The 22,923-nt window shown below is 41.0% G+C and overlaps 1 protein-coding gene across 1 annotated transcript in view; it reads left to right on the forward strand.

Moving 5' to 3' along the window:
* FOXK2 (forkhead box K2) overlaps positions 1 to 22,923 on the forward strand; it is a 281,644-nt gene that overhangs the window by 221,416 nt on the left and 37,305 nt on the right. The window contains exon 5 of the mRNA XM_029600265.1: positions 231 to 424. Coding sequence (XP_029456125.1) covers positions 231 to 424 — 194 coding nt within the window. The remainder of the gene's footprint in view (positions 1 to 230; positions 425 to 22,923) is intronic.

A 22,923-nucleotide genomic window follows, 5' to 3' on the forward strand; every position in this document is an offset into this window, starting at 1 on the left:
CAAACCCTGAGAGTTCCCAGGTATGCTGATAAGTATGAAGCAGAACTATTCTGTCAGATCATTAACACAACCTCCATCATTTAGGATTGCCAAGAGCATTTACTGTGCTTTCCAGCAAGATGTTTGTTTAAAGACTCTGAATGTCAGTGCAGTGTTTGGTGTCTTTGTTGAAGAAAATTATTGTAATATTTAGTATTAGCTGTATAATTCATGTTTTTTATGTACCATAGAATTCAATACGTCATAATCTGTCTCTGAATCGTTATTTCATCAAAGTACCACGCTCCCAGGAAGAACCAGGCAAAGGCTCCTTCTGGAGGATAGACCCTGCTTCTGAAAGCAAACTCATAGAACAGGCATTTAGGAAAAGAAGGCCCAGGGGTGTTCCTTGCTTTCGAACTCCTCTTGGACCCCTCTCTTCTAGGTAAGAACACCAGAAACTGAAGTACCTATCAACTGCCCATGGTTTTCACTGCAAAATGTTTTGGTATCAATAGTTTTAATTTTCAAACAATTTGTGCAACCACTAAAAGGTGCAATTATATAGTATAATTCTCTTAGATAAAACAAATGTTTGCCTTTTTTTTCAGTGAAACTTTCTCCCTTCAGTGCTGCTTGTTTGCTTGGGGCTGTTAGCCTGGATGTGAGTTGTCTGTGCATGCTGCTTTCTTGAATTTCAAAGAAAAGGGATGCAATACAGTTCAGTAGTTATAGCTTGAGTTGCCAGGAGAGCTGCTGGGATGCAAATTCATATTCCCTCTTTTCTTGACCCTCTTTGTCCTTGGGCAGGTCACTGTGTTTCCCTATGCCTCAGGTACCCAACTGCAAGTGGATGATGTCGTTTCCCCTCTTAGGGTAGCAGTCATGTAGTTCAGGGCTCTAGAAATGTGCTGTCATGCCAGCCATCTCAGAGATGACTGCAATGTATGCTGCTTAGGCATTAAGCTGTAAAGCATATGGGATTCTATTTTACTTAAAGGCATTGTATAAATCCATATTATGTTCTTTCAGGAGTAATAGGAAAAAAATCAATTCATACCTATTTTTAATTTTTTTTCATTTTTTATATGGGACTGGCCAGCTACTTCAGAACAGATTACATTCATGTACCTGTTGATATTTAGCTGTCCCCAGAGAGTTTATAATCTAAAGACCCTATTTACTATGCATTTTTCCCATAGAGACAAAATGGGAGAAAACCTTCAGTAAATAGGCCCCTAAGTTTGTATCTGACGTAATGGAGGGAGAAGTGACTTGCCTCTAAGGTCACAAGGAGTGGCAGAGTGATTTGTTCTCTGGCTTCCCTGGTTGATAGCTTCTGCTCTAACCACTAGGCTACTTCTCTACCGCACTTAGAAATAGAAGAGTCAACTGTGATATAATGAAGCCAGAATAGGCCACTGATGTGTGATAGATGACAACTTTCTGGAATGCCTACCATTTTTTCAGTATTATATCAAAGAACTATCATACACCCTGGAACTATTAATTTAAAACAATGTAAAGAAATGACTCTGGATTAAGCTGGAAGACTGTTCCCTTTAGCTTGCATTTGTTCCCTCACTTTCAATTACTTAACTAGCTGTGTGCTTGTTTTAGCTAATAGAGCCCTCGCCATGGAAGAAGGATAATGGTGGGGGGGGGGGAGCGTGTGGTTTAAGTTCCTACACGAAAAGTCTTTCTCCAAGGACAAGCAGGACAATAAGCCACACAAGTGGGTGTTATCATATGACTATGCCAAGATGGAAAAAGCTGTTGTGGGAGTTTCCATGGGGCTGCTGCTGCACAAATCTTTTTTCTGCTTGTACAAAAGGATGAATTTTACTCTCTCATTAAGTGGTCTGCAGTTTTTATTTGTAAGATTTTCTTCATTTTGAAGTTTTATCGTTTTGTTTTGTCTTTTGTTCAAGTCTCCCAAAAATATTAAATTTAAACTTCAGATTTTCTGGTCAAAATGAAATTTGACTTAGCCTTTTCTCAAAAAAGATATAGTTGCACTGGAGAAAGTACAGAGAAGGGCAACCAAAATGATAAAGGGGATTGAATGGCTACCCTATGAGAAAAGGCTAAAGAGGGTAAGGGCTGTTCAACTTGGAGAAGGGACAACTGACGGGGGATATGATAGAAGTCTGAAAAATCATGTAAGGATTTGAAATTGTTATTTACTCTTTTGGATAATACAAGGACTAGGGGGCACGCCATGAAATTAGTAAGTAGCACATTTAAAACAAATTGTAGAAAATTATTTTTCACTCAGTGCACAATTAAGCTCTGGAAATCGTTGCCAGAGAGTGTGGTTAAGACAACTAGTGTAGCTGGGTTTAAAAAAGGTTTGGATAAGTTCCTGGAGGAGTCCATAATCTGCTATTAATCAATAGGGAATACCCACTGCTTGTTGCCAACATTAGTAGCAGGGAATCTAATGTTTGAGTCCTTGTGACTTGGATTGGCTGCTGTTGGAGACAAGATACTGGGCTTGATGGACCCTTGGTCTGATCCAGTATGGCATATCTTGTTCTTTTTGCAGTGTTGGATGTCAAACCCAACTTCAAAATCTGACTGTAATGTTCTTAGAAAATGACATTGTTGGATGACCATGACAGATATACCTGCTGTTTAGGCCTGTTCTACAATGTTCCTAATTGCATTGCTTGTGCTCAGATATCTCCAAGAGCCATTAAATCCAGAGGTTGTAAACTGACAGAATTCCTCAGTTCTCCACAACTCTGTGGTTCAATGAAGAGGCCACTTTTAGCTGATGGACCAGTGCCTAAATCAAAAAAGGCAGTCTGCTTAAGCTGTGTGCCATGACTTAGGTGAGTCTTGACACAAGTGCCATTCCCCTCTGTTAAAGAGGGAAAGATAATATGCTTTGTGGCTGTCAGCACCAAAAAAATCATTTGAGCAGAAGTAAGTGCACCATACTGTTTGGCACAGTGTCATTGGAGCCATCAATAAGAAGAAAATATTGTTGCCAATAAAGAAAAAAAGCAATTTGTTATGCTGAATCTGCTTTTACAATGCCAATTCTTGTTGTATAATCTGATGGCTTATTCACTGGGATTCCTTGTTCCAAACAGGATCATCAACCCTTTGTAAGAAAAATTTGGCTTGACTTTATAAAGAACTATTTTACCAGTATACCAGATTCTCTGCCTCCTCCATCCAACTTAGACCCAATGCCACCAATATTGGTCCATGATCCAAAACCTGAGACTCTCTTCTTTACCACATATCAATCTAGGCAAGAGATTGTTTACTTGGTCACAAATTTGTTTGTGTTCATCTTCATCTAAGTATAGAACAACCTCAGTGGAACCACCTATAGTCCTTTCTGATTCTGAAGAGGGATCTGCCATCAGACTCCTCTTTGCAACCTCCCAGAAGTACATATCTACCAAAAGACATGATGTATACTGCTTTTGCACAAAAATATGGCAAGGAATATATCTTTTTCCTTGCAGGATGAGACCAAATCAAGGGAATACAATGTTGGCGATTTAAAGTGCATTCAAGCCCCAAAACAAGTGATGGCTGCTGATAGGGTACTTCAGGAGCCACAAACCAGAATGTAGCAGACATCCTTAAGTACTTTATCAGTGCTAGAAAAATGGACCTTTAAATATAAAGTCCAACCATGTCCCAGGCATCAATCTGTAGTTGTAGAATCAGCCATAAAAAGAGCAAAAAAAAAAAAAAGTCCAGAATACACTTTATTAGCCGTCTAGGGAATGATGTTAAGTTATTGGTCTGAGTAGCAAAAATAATTTTTCAGTCAGGTATGTTAGCTTCTAATTTCTGTAAGGAACTATCCATGTATTGAACTATGTAAAGTTATGACCCAACAACTCCTTCTGATGGCATGAATTATTTCACACCTGTGCTACAAGAAGCTAAGGAATGTGGAAAACGTCTGATCTGATCAATTTATGATGCATGTAACACCAATGCAATGGCATTTTTATCTAGAAAGTTAGCATAGCCGAAGGCTTCAAGTCTTCATGAAAATGAAGACTTGAAAAAAGCTTCAAGTCTTCATGAAAAACTTGATGATGATCCATGCACAGAGGATAATGTCTTTGGAGAAAAAAATTAAAGAAACAGATCTTATTAAAGACCATTGTTCAACACTTCTTACTCTGGCAACAGCTACACCTAAGCAACCATCTACAGCCAGTAAAGGTCAACATTAGCAGTATGGAAGACAGTTATACTTTTTTCAAAAAGAAGATATCAAACCTATTCATTTTAAAGAGCTGGGCCACAGCAGAAACACTGTCCTAGAGAAAAGACACAGCTTAAGCCATTCCAGCAGACATGCTAACTTTTGTCCATATCACAAAGATAACCCAGTTAGTTTGGAACAGCCTTCTGGGAAGTATGTAGAGAGAGGGGAGGCTTCAATACTTCAACCCCTTAATAACCATGAACCACTGGGTATTGAAGATGGTACAAGGGAGATATTGCTTGAATTTGAAGAACTGTCCCCCAAACCAACAAAAATCACTCCATGATCCAGGAGCAACTTCACCGCTTTCAGCAAGAGCTGTCAGCCTTTATTGAAGATAATGTGGTAGGACCTGTTCCAATAATACAAGGAACACTATTTTATTCTAAATATCTTTTCATTAAAAAAAAAACAAAAACCAGGTGGTCTCCACACCCTCTTGTATCTCAGAGCCTTTTCACAAACACCTCAGAAAGAAGTTCAAAATGGACTCCAGCACAATCGTATCTCAATTAGAGGTTGACTAGCTAACTGCTCTTTGGGACTTGAGAGTGGAGCAGATGCTGACTTGGTCTCATGTTGGCTCATTAAGATTCAGCTGCAGTTGTACCCTTCCCAGAGATTGGGGCTTGGGAACAGCCCTAACTAGAAAAATAGTCCACAGAGCAGGAGTATTAATTGTAGTAGTGTTGTTGGCTGGCAATGGGGAAGGGAGTGATTCTTATCTTTTAATTTTATGATGAGCTGGTAGCTGACTAGGGGAGGAAAAGGGAAAGATAGAGGTATGCCTTTTTTTTTTAATTTTTATTAAATGATCATCTTGTGGCTGACTGGATGGGGGAGGGAAAGGAATTTTTTTCAGTGATCAACTGGTGGCTGGCTTTAAGGGAGAGGGGTATTTTTTTTTTTTTTTTTTGTGAGGATCTTACTGTTGGCTGGCTGGGAAAGGGCAGGAAGAGAGGGAGTTAATAAATTTCTTAATTTGCATATTTCATTATAAAGAGTCACATCTCTGACTTGGAAAAATAAGGTCAATATTTTATTGAAAACATTTCACATTGCTTTTAAACATATTTAAACTATAGATGAATACAAAATTTACCAAGTACAAAAATCAAATATCAGGATATAATTTACAAACTTTTAACAGTAAAATGTAATTTTTTTAAATTGATATACAGTGCAACCATCTGTTGTAACTTGGGTGATAGTGGCTTGGGAAATAGCCAGGAAGAATAAGGAGGCAGGCTCTGGCTGTTTCCTTTATGTGCAGTTTCTTTACAGTGAAAAGCAAAATCAAAGGGGGGCGTGGTTCAAGATGGTGCTCTGATGAGATGCGTGGGCCCAAGCTCCGAAGTTTTTCTCTTCTCATATTGCTTTTTACCTATGTACCTGTGACTTCTTTTCTTCAAAATTATGGGGAAGAAGAAAGGGGTTGTTCGTACTTACCCCTCAGTTGGAGCCCTTTGGCAGACCACCTTGCCTAAGCTTGAACTTACAGTGTTAGGAACTGGGGAACCTTTTGGGGAAGGGGGGAGTCTCTTCCGAAGGGATGGGCTCCACCATAACCAGGATGGAACCAGACTGCTGGCGCTAACCTTTAAAAAGGAGATAGAGCAGCTTTTAAACTAGAACAAAGGGGAAAGCTGACAATCGCTCAGCAGCGCATGGTTCGGAGAGAGGTATCTTCCAAGGATACTAATGATGCATTAGAATTAGGGCATCCTGACAGTGAGGTTCCAATAATAAGAAAAGTAGTCCAAGTGCCTGTAACTAAAAACTCACCTGAGCTAAAAAATTCCAACATCCCTATCAATTAAAAAGCAGAATGAAAATACAAACAAAAAACAAACTTTGAAATGTTTGTATGCTAATGCCAGAAGTCTAAGAAGTAAGATGGGAGAATTAGAATGTATAGCAGTGAATGATGACATAGACTTAATTGGCATCTCAGAGACATGGTGGAAGGAGGACAACCAATGGGACAGTGCTATACCGGGGTACAAATTATATCGCAATGACAGGAGCGCCCAGGAGGCGGTGTGGCGCTTTATGTCCGGGATGGCATAGAGTCCAACAGGATAAAAATCCTGCATGAGACTAAATGCAAAATTGAATCTTTATGAGTAGAAATCCCTTGTGTATCAGGGAAGACTATAGTGATAGGAGTATACTACTGTCCACCTGGTCAAGATGGTGAGACGGACAGTGAAATGCTAAGAGAAATTAGGCAAGCTAACCAAATTGGTAGTGCGGTAATAATGGGAGACTTCAATTACCCCAATATTAACTGGGTAAATGTATCATTGGTACATGCTAGAGATATAAAGTTCCTGGATGGAATAAATGATAGCTTTATGGAGCAATTGGTTCAGGAACAGACGAGAGAGGGAGCAATTTTAGATCTAATTCTCAGTGGAGCACAGAATTTGGTGAGAGAGGTAATGGTGGTGGGGCCGCTTGGCAATAGTGATCATAATATGATCATTCTAGAAGCACAGTCCAGATGTATTCCACACATTAAGAAAGGTAGAAAGAAGGCAAAACGATTACCGGCATGGTTAAAAGGGGAGGTGAAAGAAGCTATTTTAGCCAAAAGATCTTCATTCAAAAATTGGAAGAAAATAGGATAATGCATAAACGTTGGCAAGTTAAATGTAAGACATTGATAAAACAGGCTAAGAGAGAATTTGAAAAGAAGTTGGCCATAGAGGCAAAAACTCACAGTAAAATGTTTTTAAAATATATCCGAAGCAGAAAGCCTGTGAGGGAGTACGTTGGACCATTAGATGATCCAGGGGTTAAAGGAGCACTTAGAGAAGATAAGGCCATCACGGAAAGATTAAATGATTTCTTTGCTTCGGTGTTTACTGAAGAGGATGTTGGGGAGGTACCCGTACTGGAGAAGGTTTTCATGGGTAATTATTCAGATGGACTGAATCAAATCACGGTGAACCTAGAAGATGTGGTAGACCTGATTGACAAACTGAAGAGTAGTAAATCACCTGGACCAGATGGTATACACCCCAGAGTTCTGAAGGAACTAAAAAATGAAATTTCAGACCTAGTAGTACAAATTTGTAACCTATCATTAAAATCATCCATTGTACCTGAAGACTGGAGGATAGCTAATGTAACCCCAATATTTAAAAAGGGCTCCAGGGGCGATCCGGGAAACTACAAACCGGTTAGCCTGACTTCAGTGCCAGGAAAAATAGTGGAAAGTGTTCTAAACATCAAAATCACAGAACATATAGAAAGACATGGTTTAATGGAACAAAGTCAGCATGGCTTTACCCAAGGCAAGTCTTGCATCACAAATCTGCTTCACTTTTTTGAAGGAGTTAATAAACATGTGGATAAAGCTGAACCGGTAGATGTAGTATACTTGGATTTTCAGAAGGCGTTTGACAAAGTTCCTCATGAGAGGCTTCTAGGAAAAGTAAAAAGTCATGGGATAGGTGGCGATGTCCTTTCATAGATTGCAAACTGGCTAAAAGACAGGAAACAGAGAATAGGATTAAATGGGCAATTTTCTCAGTGGAAGGGAGTGGACAGTGGAGTGCCTCAGGGATCTGTGTTGGGACCCTTACTTTTCAATATATTTATAAATGATCTGGAAAGAAATATGACGAGTGAGATAATCAAATTTGCAGATGATACAAAATTGTTCAGAGTAGTTAAATCACAAGCAGATTGTGATAAATTGCAGGAAGACCTTGTGAGACTGGAAAATTGGGCATCAAAATGGCAGATGAAATTTAATGTGGACAAGTGCCAGGTGATGCATATAGGGAAAAATAACCCATGCTATAGTTACACAATGTTAGGTTCCATATTAGGTGCTACAACCCAAGAAAGAGATCTAGGCGTCATAGTGGATAACACATTGAAATCGTCGGTTCAGTGTGCTGCAGCAGTCAAAAAAGCAAACAGAATGTTGGGAATTATTAGAAAGGGAATGGTGAATAAAACGGAAAATGTCATAATGCCTCTGTATCACTCCATAGTGAGACCGCACCTTGAATACTGTGTACAATTCTGGTCGCCGCATCTCAAAGATATAATTGCGATGGAGAAGGTACAGAGAAGGGCTACCAAAATAAGGGGAATGGAACAGCTCCCCTATGAGGAAAGACTAAAGAGGTTAGGACTTTTCAGCTTGGAGAAGAGACGACTGAGGGGGGGATATGATAGAGGTGTTTAAAATCATGAGAGGTCTAGAACGGGTATATGTGAATCGTATAGAAAGACATGATTTAATGGAACATAGTCAACATGGATTTACCCAAGGGAAGTCTTGCCTAACAAATCTGCTTCATTTTTTTGAAGGGGTTAATAAACATGTGGATAAAGGTGAACCGGTAGATGTAGTGTATTTGGATTTTCAGAAGGCATTTGACAAAGTCCCTCATGAGAGGCTTCTACGTAAACTAAAAAGTCATGGGATAGGAGGCGATGTCCTTTCGTGGATTACAAGCTGGTTAAAAGACAGGAAACAGAGTAGGATTAAATGGTCAATTTTCTCAGTGGAAAAAGGGTAAACAGTGGAGTGCCTCAGGGATCTGTACTTGGACCGGTGCTTTTCAATATATATATAAATGATCTGGAAAGGAATACGACGAGTGAGGTTATCAAATTTGCAGATACAAAATTATTTAGAGTAGTTAAATCGCAAGCAGACTGTGATACATTGCAGGAGGACCTTGCAAGACTTGAAGATTGGGCATCCAAATGGCAGATGAAATTTAATGTGGACAAGTGCCAGGTGATGCATATAGGGAAAAATAACCCTTGCTGTAGTTACACGATGTTAGGTTCCATATTAGGAGCTACCACCCAGGAAAAAGATCTAGGCATCATAGTGGATAATACTTTAAAATCGTCAGCTCAGTGTGCTGCAGCAGTCAAAAAAGCAAATAGAATGTTAGGAATTATTAGGAAGGGAATGGTTAATAGAACGGAAAATGTCATAATGCCTCTATATCGCTCCATGGTGAGACCACACCTTGAATGCTGTGTACGATTCTGGTCGCCGCATTTCCAAAAAGATATAGTTGCGATGGAGAAGGTACAGAGAAGGGCAACCAAAATGATAAAGGGGATGGAACAGCTTCCCTATGAGGATAGGCTGAAGAGATTAGGGCTGTTCAGCTTGGAGAAGAGACGGCTGAGGGGGGATATGATAGAGGTCTTTAAGATCATGAGAGGTCTTGAACGAGTAGATGTGACTCGGTTATTTTCACTTTCGAATAATAGAAGGACTAGGGGGCATTCCATGAAGTTAGCAAGTAGCACATTTAAGACTAATTGGAGAAAATTCTTTTTCACTCAACGCACAATAAAGCTCTGGAATTTGTTGTCAGAGGATGTGGTTAGTGCAGTTAGTGTAGCTGGGTTCAAAAAAGGTTTGGATAAGTTCTTGGAGGAGAAGTCCATTAATGGCTATTAATCAATTTTACTTAGGGAATAGCCACTGCTATTAATTGCATCAGTAGCATGGGATCTTCTTAGTGTTTAGGTAATTGCCAGGTTCTTGTGGCCTGGTTTTGGCCTCTGTTGGAAACAGGATGCTGTGCTTGATGGACCCTTGGTCTGACCCAGCATGGCAATTTCTAATGTTCTTATGTTCTTACTCTTTCGGATAATAGAAAGACTAGGGGGCACTCCATGAAGTTAGCATGTGGCACATTTAAAACTAATCGGAGAAAGTTCTTTTTTACTCAACGCACATGGAATTTGTTGCCAGAGGATGTGGTTAGTGCAGTTAGTATAGCTGTGTTTAAAAAAGGATTGGATAAGTTCTTGGAGGAGAAGTCCATTACCTGCTATTAATTAAGTTGACTTAGAAAATAGCCACTGCTATTACTAGCAACGGTAACTTGGAATAGACTTAGATTTTGGGTACTTGCCAGGTTCTTATGGCCTGGATTGGCCACTGTTGGAAACAGGATCCTGGGCTTTATGGACCCTTGGTCTGACCCAGCATGGCATGTTCTTATGTTCTTAACCTCTCCGATGCTGACAGTCAACTTGGCTTTACTGGTGGCCTGACCGTCGACTGCTGAAACATCATTGAGCCTGGTTGCTCTGTCATCTCCGCTGCCTCCTGGATTCACCATTGCTGCGGGAGTGGAATCGCCGAAGCAGACACAATTCTCCGGCGTTTCTCCTCCTTTTCTGAGCAACTTTCTTGTCTCTGCTGCCTCTGAGGAGGCGCAGTTTGTAGCAGCGGAGCCGTTCCTGCTGTCTCAAGAGACGGATTGTTTGCTTGAGGGAGCTGTCACCGGTGCCCTGACAGTAGGTGAAGTCTCTTCTATTGGCAAAGTTTCTGTCACTCAGGAGATTCAGGATGCTTTTACCTCTCTTCAAGCCAGACCAGCATTGATCCAAACCTACTCAAGTAACTTTGGACAGTTTATGGGGTGTTCTTAAATCGGTTGAGAAGTCAATTTCGTCTTTAGTTACCATAACCCTGTATATTCACTCCAAATGTTCAATACAAGATCAACGTATAGCTACTTGTGAAAGTTCTATTTCTAACTTAGGGCCTCATTTTCCAATATCGCAGTGGTAACGCATGAGGGGGCGTGTCCCATGCAAATAAAGCATTTTTTGTGCAGCGGGGAAACATCGCGTCACGCGATGTTTTCGCCATTTGAGGAAATGGATTCGCAAATCGCGAAAACATCGTGCACCGCGATAAAACAACCAATGAATCTTCGCAGTACATGAAAGTGTCCAAGCAACATGTTATATGAAACTGAGCAATTGTCTCACACCTCTGTGAGAGAGAGAGAGAGAGAGAGAGAGAGAGAGAGAGAGAGAGAGAGAGAGTTGCTATAGTGCCTATGCCCTAGACAGGTATTTGTATCCCTATGGGAGGGCCACCTAGTAACTCGAGGTGGGGATTAGGTATGAGCATAGGGGGTTGGGGGCCACTTTCACATTCAACATGAGACGTACGGAAAGAACAGTGGTCTCTAGTGAAGATTTGCTGGCCGTCGGAGTGAGGAAACTCACTCCAAGAAGAGATTTGGGCAATGTTCTCTCCACCTAGCTTGATGGACACTCTACCTGGGCAACAACAAGCTAGGTGGAGAGAACGTTGCCCAAATCTCTTCTTGGAGTGAGTTTCCTCACTCCGACGGCCAGCAAATCTTCACTAGAGACCACTGTTCTTTCCGTACGTCTCATGTTGAATGTGAAAGTGGCCCCCAACCCCCTACGCTCATACCTAATCCCCACCTCGAGTTACTAGCTGGCCCTCCCATAGGGATACAAATACCTGTCTAGGGCATAGGCACTATAGCAAGTCTCTCTCTCTCTCTCTCTCTCTCTCTCTCTCTCTCTCTCTCTCTCTCTCTCTCTCTCTCTCTCTCTCCTCTCTCTCTCTCTCTCTCTCTCTCTCTCTCTCTCTCTCTCTCTCTCTCTCTCTCTCTCTTTTGGAATGTTGTAGCTATTAGCCGCGATAGGAGCCGCGCTACCACTGCGGCTGTTTCGCGGCACACGATAACTGTTTCCCGTTTTACATATGCTCCGCCCCTGAATATAAAATTACGAATTTGCATTCGCAAATTGCGTTAATGGCTGTTAGCGCGATTTGCGAATTTATCTCCCGCGATAACACCTTGGAAAATGACCCCCTTAGTCTCTTATCTCTGATATTAATGACCTTCAAGTTAAACAAGTAGTTGAATCTTCTTTGGTGCTAAGAAAATTAGAAGCTCTGGCGAATGCATTTAAAAACTTTAATCTACATTACCTGAATTTTTCTCAAATTCCGTTACTCTCTCCAACTGAGATATTTAAGCTTTTTATGAAAAGTTTTGCAAATTCAAGAATCAGCCTATCCTCCAATTCAAAAGGCTTATTTACGATCTGTTAAAAAAAAAAAAAAAAAAAAAGTGGATAGGAAATTGCAAGAAGCTTCTTTGAATTTAACAGATTTCCTTGAGAACTCTTCTTTGCCATCTCATAATCGAGCTACTTTACTTGTTTCTTTGTATTTCTACAAGATAGAGATAATATCCTTTGTTTATTTTTCAGTAAAGTGAAATATCTTAAAGGGGAGAAAATATGGGTGTTTCCTGACATCGCTAGGTCTACTCAAGATCATAGAAGAAAGTTTCATGCTATGTAGTTAGATGTGTTAGCTTTGGGAGCTTCTTGTGTAATTAGATATCCATGTAAATGTATCGTGAAATTGCATGATGCTAGATTTCTTTTTTGATCCAGTACAATTGAGAGACTTCATCGAAGCTAGCGCGCTGTTTCCCCTCAACCTACTTAAAGATGGCAAGTTATTTAATGGGTATTATACTATCAGTGCGTAGTCTTAATTTCCTTTTTTTTTTTTTTTTTGATTGATATGTGGTCTATTTGCCTTTAGACCCTTTTCTTCTCCCCCCCACCTCTATTGTTTAACTAAGAGGTGGAAACTGTGTAGCTTTTTTTTTGCCTATTAGTATTTCTCTAGTGTTTATAGTCAGTAATACCACCTCTGTATTTCTTCTCAAATATTGTTTGTATTTGGAATAATTTTAATTCTTAATAAAAATAAAGTTTAAAATAAAGCAAAATCAAACATTAAGATTCACCTTAATTTCAGGTAGCACACAGACATCAAATGTAGCAGGTCTTTGCATAGAGTGAGTTCCTGCCAGGCCCTAAGGAGCCTTCTAGGCCCCAAGTTCTTATACTTTGGTGAGAGGCTCCCCTCTTCACCCAGGATTGTTTGTTAGTCTGGATCTTAAGGAGGATCGGGCAAGACAGCTATGTTCCAGTCCCTTAAGTTAGTCTGAGGGAGTTTCCTACAGACTCCCTCACACCATACTTTTAATATTCTCTTGAGAAAGCCCTTATCTTTCTGATCATATGAACATAGGTATGTTGAAAATGCCCTCCGTGTCAGCAGTTTGTCATGCTGTTAAACAGAAAGATATATATACATTTATTGGACATATGGTAATAGACACAAAAAGGGATTGAATTAGCACAAATTTGAAACTTGAACAGTAGTGCCAGTCGTCATGATTTTTTTTTAAATTGAAATTAATGCCCTGTCTTTGCAAAGCCATTAAACAAGGTTCACATCTGTTGCTCCAGGAGAGCAGTAAACAAGTCTCTCAGCAGATGCCTTCTGAATTTCATGGAATCAAAGGTTTCTTTATGTATTTCCTCCAGTTCCACTTATAGCCAAGACTATTCAAAAGTTAAGAGAAGACAAAGGTCTAATGATTTTGTTAGCTCCTTTTTTGGCTTTATCAAATTTGGTTTCCTTGGCTTAAACATATAGCTGTTCAACCTACAGTTGCTAGCTCTTACCCATGGATGTTGAAAACCAATTAGTTTCTTTGCAGTTACCTACGGAGATCATTAAGAATTTTTTAGCATAAAAATGCTCTATCAGAAATTCTTAAAACTTTAAATAGAAAGGATTCTTGATCTGATGTTCCCAAACATTTTAACTACCCTATTCTTCTTACTTCAGTATCTCCTAAAACTGACCGAGGGTTCAAAATTAGATGTCAGAGGTCATTTCAGTGCTACAGCACTGTACCACCACCATTCAGGAAGAATTCCCATCTCATAGCAACAATTGCTAGATTCATAAAAATCCTAAACCATCTTAATCCTTCAATTAGAGATCCCCCCTACTCATTGGGATCTAAATGCAGTACTCACTGAACTTAAGAAATCACCATTTGAGTCTCTAGTGACAGCAGAATTAAAATTCCTTTCTTGGATTATTTTTTTTTTATAGCCATATCTTCTGCCCACATAAGTGAATTACAAGCATTAGTCTTACTCTCATTATACATCAAATTTCCAACAGAATAGTTTTGAAACCTCATCCTAAGTTTCTATCAACAATGGTCTTGCAATTTTATCTAAATCATATGCCAATAAAAGCGAACACGCTTGTCATACCTTAGACTACAGAAGAGCTTTATTAACGTAGAAACATCTCAGCAGAACAAGATCATATGGTCTATTTGGAGAGAATGAAGCCTCATTTATTTATGGCTTTTCTATACCGATGTTCGAAGGACATCACATCGGTTTACATGAAACATGTGGAAAAATCATTACATAGAATAGTAACCGAGGGAAACATAAGATGAAATATATAACATAAAAGGTGGTAATGAACAGAACGATATATTACATAACATTATGTACATGAAATTTACATTGTCACTAAATGCAGCTTGGTGATTGAGGTGAAGTTGGCAAGGGCAGGGAGGGGAGGGGGATATGTGAAGGCTTGTTTGAAAAGCCAGGTTTTTAGTTTTTAGTTTTTTTTTTTTTAATTTATGGGAGCAGGATTCTAGTCGCAGATCATGAGGCATATCATTCCAGTTTGAGGGCCCTGCTATGGATAGTGCTCTTTTTTTGTAGACGTAAGGTGGTGGTGGTGGTGGTGGTGGGGGGGTTAGTAAGGGTTATGTGTAATGAACCACTGTATGCAGATCTGGTGGGTCTACTGGAGGTGTGGAAGTGTAGGGAGTCATTGAGCCAATGTATGTTATGATTATGTAGAGTCTTGTGTATGATAGTGAGATTCTTGTAGCAGATTCTGAAGGAGATTGGGAGCCAGTGGAGGTCTCTGAGCACAGGGGTGATGTGGTCTTTTCTGCGAGTGTTAGTGAGAACTCTAGCAGCGGCATTTTACAGCATTTGGAGTGGTTTAATGGTGGATGAGAGGAGGCCTTGCAGGAGGGAGTTGCAGTAGTCTAATTTGGAGAATATTATGGCCTGTAGGACAGAGTGCGGAAGTCATGAAAGTGCAGGAGGGGTCTGAGTTTTTTAAGGACATGAAGTTTGTGGTAGCATTCTTTCATGGTGGAGCTTATGAACATTTTGAGGTTTAGTTGGCCGTCCAGGATGACGCCGAGATCTCGTACATGTTGGGCGATAGGGTTGAGGGGAGTTGATGTCAGTGGTGGTCAGGGAATTGGGGTTGCGTGATATAATGAGTTCAGTTTTGGAGGCGTTGAGGGAGAGGTTTAGATTGTAGAGGAGGCGAGTGATTGAGGCTAGGTAGTTTTCCCAGGATTTAAGGGATTTAGAGACGGATTAAAAAATGGAGATAAGGATTTGGACATCGTCCGCGTAGATGAAATGGGAGAGTCCAAGATCAGATAGGAGATGACATAGTGGTAGCATGTATATATTGAAGAGGATGGATAGGGAGGAGCCTTTGGGCACACCTCAAGTTAGGTTGATAGGGTCAGATTCGCTGTAACCAATTTTGACAGAGTAGAATCTATTATGAGGTAGGATTCTAGCCAGAGAAGGGCAGTGCCGGTAATTAGGGATGTGAATCGGGCTTCGGACGATTGAAAATATCGTTGATATTTTCAAAATCGTCAGAAATCGGGGGCTCCCCCAAAACGATAGGAAAACCCCACGATATTGTTCGTGGGGGTTCTCTTATCGTTTTGGGGGAGGGCGGGAAAAACGGCACATAAAAATAACCCCTAAACCCACCCGGATCTTTTCAAACTAATCCCTTAGCTTCCCCCACCCTCCTGACCCCCCCCCCCCCAAAAAAAACATTTTACAGGTATCTGGTGGTCTAGTGGGGGTCCCGGGAGCGATCTCCCGCTCCCGGGCCATCGGCTGCCACTAATCAAAATGGCGCCGATGGCCCTTTGCCCTTACCATGTGACAGGGTATCCGTGCCATTGGCCGGCCCCTGTCACATGGTGGGAGCACTGGATGGCCCGCGCCTGAGTAGCATTCTTCTTTGTGACCTACCTATATTTGGTGAAAGGGGGAAATTCAGCAGCGGGTGTAAGTAAACCATAGGCTACTCAAAATGAGGACAAGAGGCTTCTGCTCATCTGCCTTTGACTGAAGTAACAAAAATGCACCAACAGGAAATGACATCTCAGGCTACCATGCTGCCCTGCATGCCAGAAGATCTGAAATGTTACTGAAATGTTACTGTTGACGTGCTGATAGGTGTAAAGTTGGGCAGAATGTCAGTGCGTCTGAGATAATGCAGCTTTCAGGTGAGGTAGTCAGGCAGGAAAAAGGCACTGATTGACTGGTTTTGGCCTGCGGACCATAGCTTACCCTCACCCTTAATACAGAAAGTCTTCACAACTATTTATCTCCTTCAACCCAGTCAAACAGGTATTAGTTATGAAAAGAATTATATCCACTTGAATTTCAGATTGCATTTCTTATTGCTAGGGACTTTCATTTTCAGTTATTTGTTGTCCCCAGAAATGTATCAGTGTTTATTATAGCCAATAAAAACACTAGAAAATCAGTGGAAGAAGACTCCTTCCATTTCATTCTGCTACACTAATTTAGATGAGTCCATACAAGTGAGTTAAGTCCCCCTACAAACAGATGGAGGCAGAATACACAGCTTTCTTGTGTGATGTCATTTCCACTAGTTATAGAACATAAGATATGCATACTGGGTCAGATCAAGGGACCATCTGCCCAGCATCCTGTTTCCAACAGTGGCCAATCCAAGTCGCAAGTACACAAACATTAAATAGATCTCAAGCTACTATTGCTTATTAATTAATAGCAGTTTATGGATTTTTCCACTAAGAACTTATCCAAACCTTTTTTAAACCCAGTTACACTAACTGTTGTAGCACATCCTCTGGCAACGAATTTTTCAATTTGTTTTAAATGAGCTACTTGCTAACTTCATGGAGTGCCCCCTAGTCCTTCTATTATCTGAGAGTGTAAATAACCAATTTACATTAACCTGTTCAAGTCCTTTCATGATTTTGTAGACCTCTATTATATTCCCCCCCCTCAGTCATCTCTTCAGACTGAACAGCCCTAACTTCTTTAGCCTTTCCTCATAGGAGAGCCATTCCATGCCCCTTATTTTGGTTGCCTTTCTCTGCACTTTCTCCAGTGCAGCTATATCTTTTCTGAGATGTAGCGACCAGAGTTGCACATAGTATTCAAGGTGTGGTCTAACCATGGAGAGATACAGAATCATTATGACATCCACCATTTTATTTGCCATTCCCTTCCTAATAACTCCTAACATTGTTTGCTTTTTTGACCGCCATAGTACGCTGAGCAGACTATTTCAATGTATTATTTACTATGCTGCCTAGATCTCTTACCTGGGTGGTAACTCCTAAGATACAACCTAACATTGTGTAACTACACCAAGGGTTATTTTTCCATATAAGCATCACCTTGCACTTGTACACATTAAATTTCATCTGCTATTTGGAAGCCCAGTATTCCAGTTTCACAAGGTCCTCCAGTAATTTATCACAATCGGCTTTAAATTTAACTACTCTATATAATTAGGTGGTGCATTGCAGGAAGAAACTAGTATTCTCTGCCTCCGGTGGATGGTAGGACTCACTAGTGGTTCTGCAGGATTTCAGAGGCACTGACACAGCAAGGGCCAGGTGCCTGGTCCATCCAGGAGAATGAGCCCACTGTATGGAAGTTCCCAAACCTAGATGGGTCTTGATTGAGCCACTTAGTGCGTAAGATTCTGCATTAAAAAAAAAAAAAAAGAGAGAGAATTATTTTTGTTGCTGCAATTCACACTCTTTTGGGGGACTTCTCCCCCTGACCTGGCTGATTTCTGGGGTGGAGGGGAGGAGAAAGATATGAGAAAGCTGTGTAATGAACTGCAGAGAAGGCTTGTGTGTGTTTGCGAGTCTGGGGGGCGGAATCCAGGCTGCCTTAGAATTGTGCCATATAGCCAAGGACTGCTGGGTCCTCAAGATCGTGGAGTCTGGATACCGTTTGTGTTTCTCCTGGCTATCATCTCTTCTGCATTGCTCAACTCTCAATCCAGATCCATTTCACCTGACATTTTTCATCTGGAAGTGCATATGAATCCTTCAACAATGAGCAATAAGGCCAGAGAGATAGAGCATAGGACACGGCTTCTACTCCTGATATTTCCTCATCCCCAAGAAATCACAAGGATTGAGACCCATTCTGGATTTGAGAATCTTGAACAATCATCTACACTCAGAGAAATTCAAAATGAATTCACTCACCATTATTCTCTCTGCTATCCAAAAGGAAGAATAGATTTGTGTTGTCCATCTCTAAGTTGTAAAGGCTCACATACCCACCTATCCATCCTTTCCATTTATACTACCTACACTTCAAGGTGGAATCTTCCCATTATCAACACAAAGTACTCCCATTTGGCCTGTCGGCAGCTCCAAGAGTTTTCACCAAATGCCTTGCAGTGATGGCGGCACATCTGCATCAGGGGATTCAGGTTTTCCTATACCTCGACAACTGGTTAGTCACAGCAACCTCTCTAGAAGAGGTGTTGCTGTCCTACTGTCCTTGCACAAGATGATTCATCATCTTCAGAAATTGGGGGTTTCTGGTGAACTTTGAGAAGTTGAATATAATTCTGACTCTGTGGATAAAATTCATCAGAGCGTGGATAGATTTGCTACCAGAAAAGGCTTTTTTACCATCAGATCAAGCAAGCACCATGAGATTGATCATTTTCAGTACTCAACAGCCCAACAGGTTCTCGTTGCCTTAGGTCATATGGCGACAGCCATACATGTGGGCCCACTTGCTCACCTTCACATCTGTTGCCTGCAGTGGAGTTTGTGCAGTCGATGAGATCAGTTACCCACTATTGACGATAATATGGGTTTCAGGAGACCTAAAATGGGAATTATGCTGGTGGCTAAACCCCCTATTTAGATTGTAGATTGGAGTTCCACTTTGTGCTCTCTCCTATCAAATAACCTTAGTGACTGATACCTCCACGAAGGGGGTGGGGCACTCACGTAGGATGCTTTTGGACCAGGACTCTTGGGTCTTCCAAGGAAAGCCAATATTAGATCCATCGATCTGCCCTGACTACATTCACACATCTTCAAAGAGAGAATATCTTAATTCAAACTGAAAACCAAGTTACAATGTTTTATAACAGGGAGGCATTGCCAGAAAGCAAAGATTTGGTAGTAGGTGATCAAGAATCATGCTGTTCTACAGGCCATTTATCTTCGAGGGATATCAACATCCTGGCAGAATGCCTCAGCAGGGTATTTTGCCCCTTAGTGGTCTCTACAACAATCCATAGTCAACACTTAGACTTATGGGGTCTATTGTCGGTCAACCTATTTGCATTAGAGCAGAACAGGAAGCTTGACCAATTTTGCTCAGTTCTATCCAGCAATCTCAGGTTAGCTGAGGACATTTTCCTGCTGATTCAGGTAACAAAGGAAGACACATCCAGCAGAGCTCTCTGCTACAACGGCAAAGGAGAAGAAAAAGGGTTCGCACTCAAAACGCGGGGAGTAGCTGGCTTGTTACGGCAGTTACTACCCCAAACCAAATGTGCCTGATACTTCACTTTCCATGCATATCCAGCATGGTTCTCTGCTGCATCGGCATGGGAGAAAGACTGATACATCACGCATTTCCAGCATAGCTCTCTGCTTCAACGGCAGGGGGAAAAAAAAAAAAAACAAAAAACAAAAACAAAAAACTGATGCTTCACGCATATCCTGCATAGCTTCAACGACAGGGGTGAAGAAAAAAAAGGATTCGCAATCACAAAGCGAGGAGTAGCTGGCTTGTTACGGCGGTTACTACCCCAACCAAATGTGCCTGATACTTCACTTTCAATGCATATCCAGCATGGCTCTCTGCTTCTACAGCAGGGGAGAAGAAAAAAAAAACCAACAAGAGCTGTACAACATAGTCTAGGTAAAACAAATAAGCATGGGTGTAGCTTGCTTATCGCGGCGGTTACTGCCCCTACTACCCCTAACTAATCAAGCTAGATATTTCACTTGCATGCAGCTCCATCACTGCTCTCTACATTAATGGTGGGGGTGGAAGGGGAATAGAACAAGGAGCTAAGAGTAACAGATAAGAATGAGAGAAAAAATGTGTGAGGCTTGCTGGGCAGACTGGATGGGCCATTCGGTCTTCTTCTGCCGTCATTTCTATGTTTCTATGTTTCTATATGTTTCAAACATAGATCCACTGATTGCCAAAACAGTATAGAAGCTGTTGCAAGACCGTGCCCGCATGAACTTCATAGCTCCAGAATGGCCCAGACAGATGTAATTTGTGTATATTATAAAACTCTTTAGCAGTCCTCCAATACATCTTGGAGAAGACTCTGCCCTGCTCAGAATGAAGGAATACTGTATCATCCAAATCTTCCATTCCTTAACCTGATGGTGTGCATGTTGAACGCTCAAAAATTGTGAATCTCTCTGTGCCCAGAAACATTGAAGATATAGTGGTTTTAGCCAGAAAACCCTCAACTAGGCCAAACTATGCTTTTAAATGGAATAGATATTCCAGGAGGTGTCAGCAAAAATGCCTTGGATCCATTCTTTTGCAAGTCCAAGAATTTGTTATCCTACTTGCTCCTCTTTTCTGACTCGGGCCTTACTGCCTCCTAAAATTAGAGTACATTTCAGCACCATAGAAGCATCATGTCACAATAAACAATAAAGCAACAAACATAAACGCTAATATCCCAAAGGTTTAGAGTATTATATAAACGTGAATTCACAACATCATATAGAATACTAATGAAAGACCTCATACAAGGCATACAGTGATCAGTGCTGATTAGCATCAAGGTATACCGCCAATATAATCATGGGTCTGTGGTGTGCTGATCAACTTTTTTTCTCTTTTTTTTGCTCAAGTGAGTGTGTGGCCCATTTTAGACCCGTATTTCATTATGCATAGTAGCACTTAACTTAATGGAGTCGAGGAACGCCAAGAACATGGTCGCGAGGTTGTATCCAAAGCCAAGCCCGACACGGACCGCGTTTCGGCTTTACAAGCCTTCTTCAAGGGCTGGAAATCTCTGTGAATGTAAAAATTATTTATAACATCATTTATAAAAAGTAATCACCAACATTAAATCCTTGCAAAACGTAGGTACTAACGTGGCAGTGCGGTAGTGGCATACTACAGCTGATAATGTTTCTCCTCTACCGGAGGGGCCGCATTCGCGCGCTTTTTCAAGGTGTGCAGACCAATAAGACGAAAGGTCCACCCAGGAAATGACGTCAGCCGTTGTTAAGAGACGTCAGCCGTTGTTAAGAGACACAAAAATAGATGGATTATAATAACGAATACCATTCTATAGCTGCGTTAAGGCCATCTGGGTGCATGCAATTCAAATGAAAAATCCAGCGTTGTTCACAAAAGTTGAGGAGCTTTTGAAAATCACCCCCTCTCTTCGTCAAAAGTATTCGATCAATAACACGCCACCTTAGGTCACCAAAAAGATGATGCATGTCTAAACAATGTTGAACAATAGGGGCATTAACTTTGCCTGTGTTCAGACAACTCCGATGCTCAATCAGTCTCGTACGAATAGGGCGCTTTGTTCTCCCCACATAGAATTTAGAGCAGGGGCACACAATTAGGTATATAACGTGAGATGTAGTACAGTCTGAATGAAAGCGGGATGTGTAAGTCACCCCAGCATTATCAGTCCACGTAATACCATCCAGAGATTGAGCACACATAGTACATTTCCCACACGCCCAGTGTCCTACCGGTTCTTCAGATTGTATAGAGAGATCTATCTGGGTCAGAGCGTGAGTGAGAAGATCACGGAGATTTTTGCCCCTACTGTAAGCAATCAAAGGAACATCTTTGAACACTTCATGGGTACGAAGTATATACCAATGGTTATGTACAATTGATGCGATCTCCTGCGACCTGGTGGAAAATCTGATTGTGCATACCAATGGTGAATCTGACGTGGTATCTGCGGATTCCAAAAGGAGCCATTCCCGCTCAGCATTGGTGGCCCGTTTAAGAGCCCTTTTAATAACAGAGGTGGGATAGCCGCGATGTAATAATCTAGACGCTAAAAGTTGAGCTTGTTGAACAAATTCAGTTTTATCTGTACATAATCGCCGAAGGCGTAAGAACTGTCCGATGGGTGAGCTCTTCTTCAAACTGTACGCATGAAAACTAGAAAAGTGTAACAAGGTGTTGCGATCGGACGGTTTCTTGTATATGGTGGTAACAAAATGATCATCGACGAGCCGGATATAAATGTCCAAAAAAGGAATCTGAAATAAATGATATTGCATAATGAAAGTGATGTTAGGATCAAGCGTATTCAACCACTGTAAAAAATCATTTAGCGAGGGAATATCATTGTGCCACAAAAAGAAAATATCGTCTATGTAGCGGGTCCAATTGGAAACATGAACAAAAAGGGGGGCCGAATATAAAAAGTGTTCCTCAAAATTAGCCATGTAGAGGTTAGCAATGCTGGGGGCCATGGTCGCCCCCATAGCTGTTCCATGAATTTGATTGTAAAAGTGATCATCAAACAAAAAATAATTATCGCATAAGGCGATCCTAGCTAGCATAATGAGGAAGGAGGTGGGTACTCGGTGAGGACGAGGGCGAGTGTCCAAGGCTTGCTCGAGGATGGTAAGAGCCGCGTCTTGAGGTATACTGGTGTAAAGGGCTTTAATGTCCAACGTTACCAAAATACATGGGCTTGAAATCCGAATAGAATTCAACTTGGCAAGCATGGTTTTCGTGTCTTTCACATATGACAACATATTAGGAATAAGTGGCTGAAGGAATTTGTCCACAAAAATCGACAAGGGTTCCAAAAGGGACCCAATCGTATTAACAATGGGTCTACATGGGGGTTGAGTCATATGTTTATGAATTTTAGGTAACATGTAGATGAC

Source organism: Rhinatrema bivittatum, chromosome 4, assembly GCF_901001135.1.
Source record: "Rhinatrema bivittatum chromosome 4, aRhiBiv1.1, whole genome shotgun sequence".
Classification (NCBI taxonomy): domain Eukaryota; kingdom Metazoa; phylum Chordata; class Amphibia; order Gymnophiona; family Rhinatrematidae; genus Rhinatrema; species Rhinatrema bivittatum.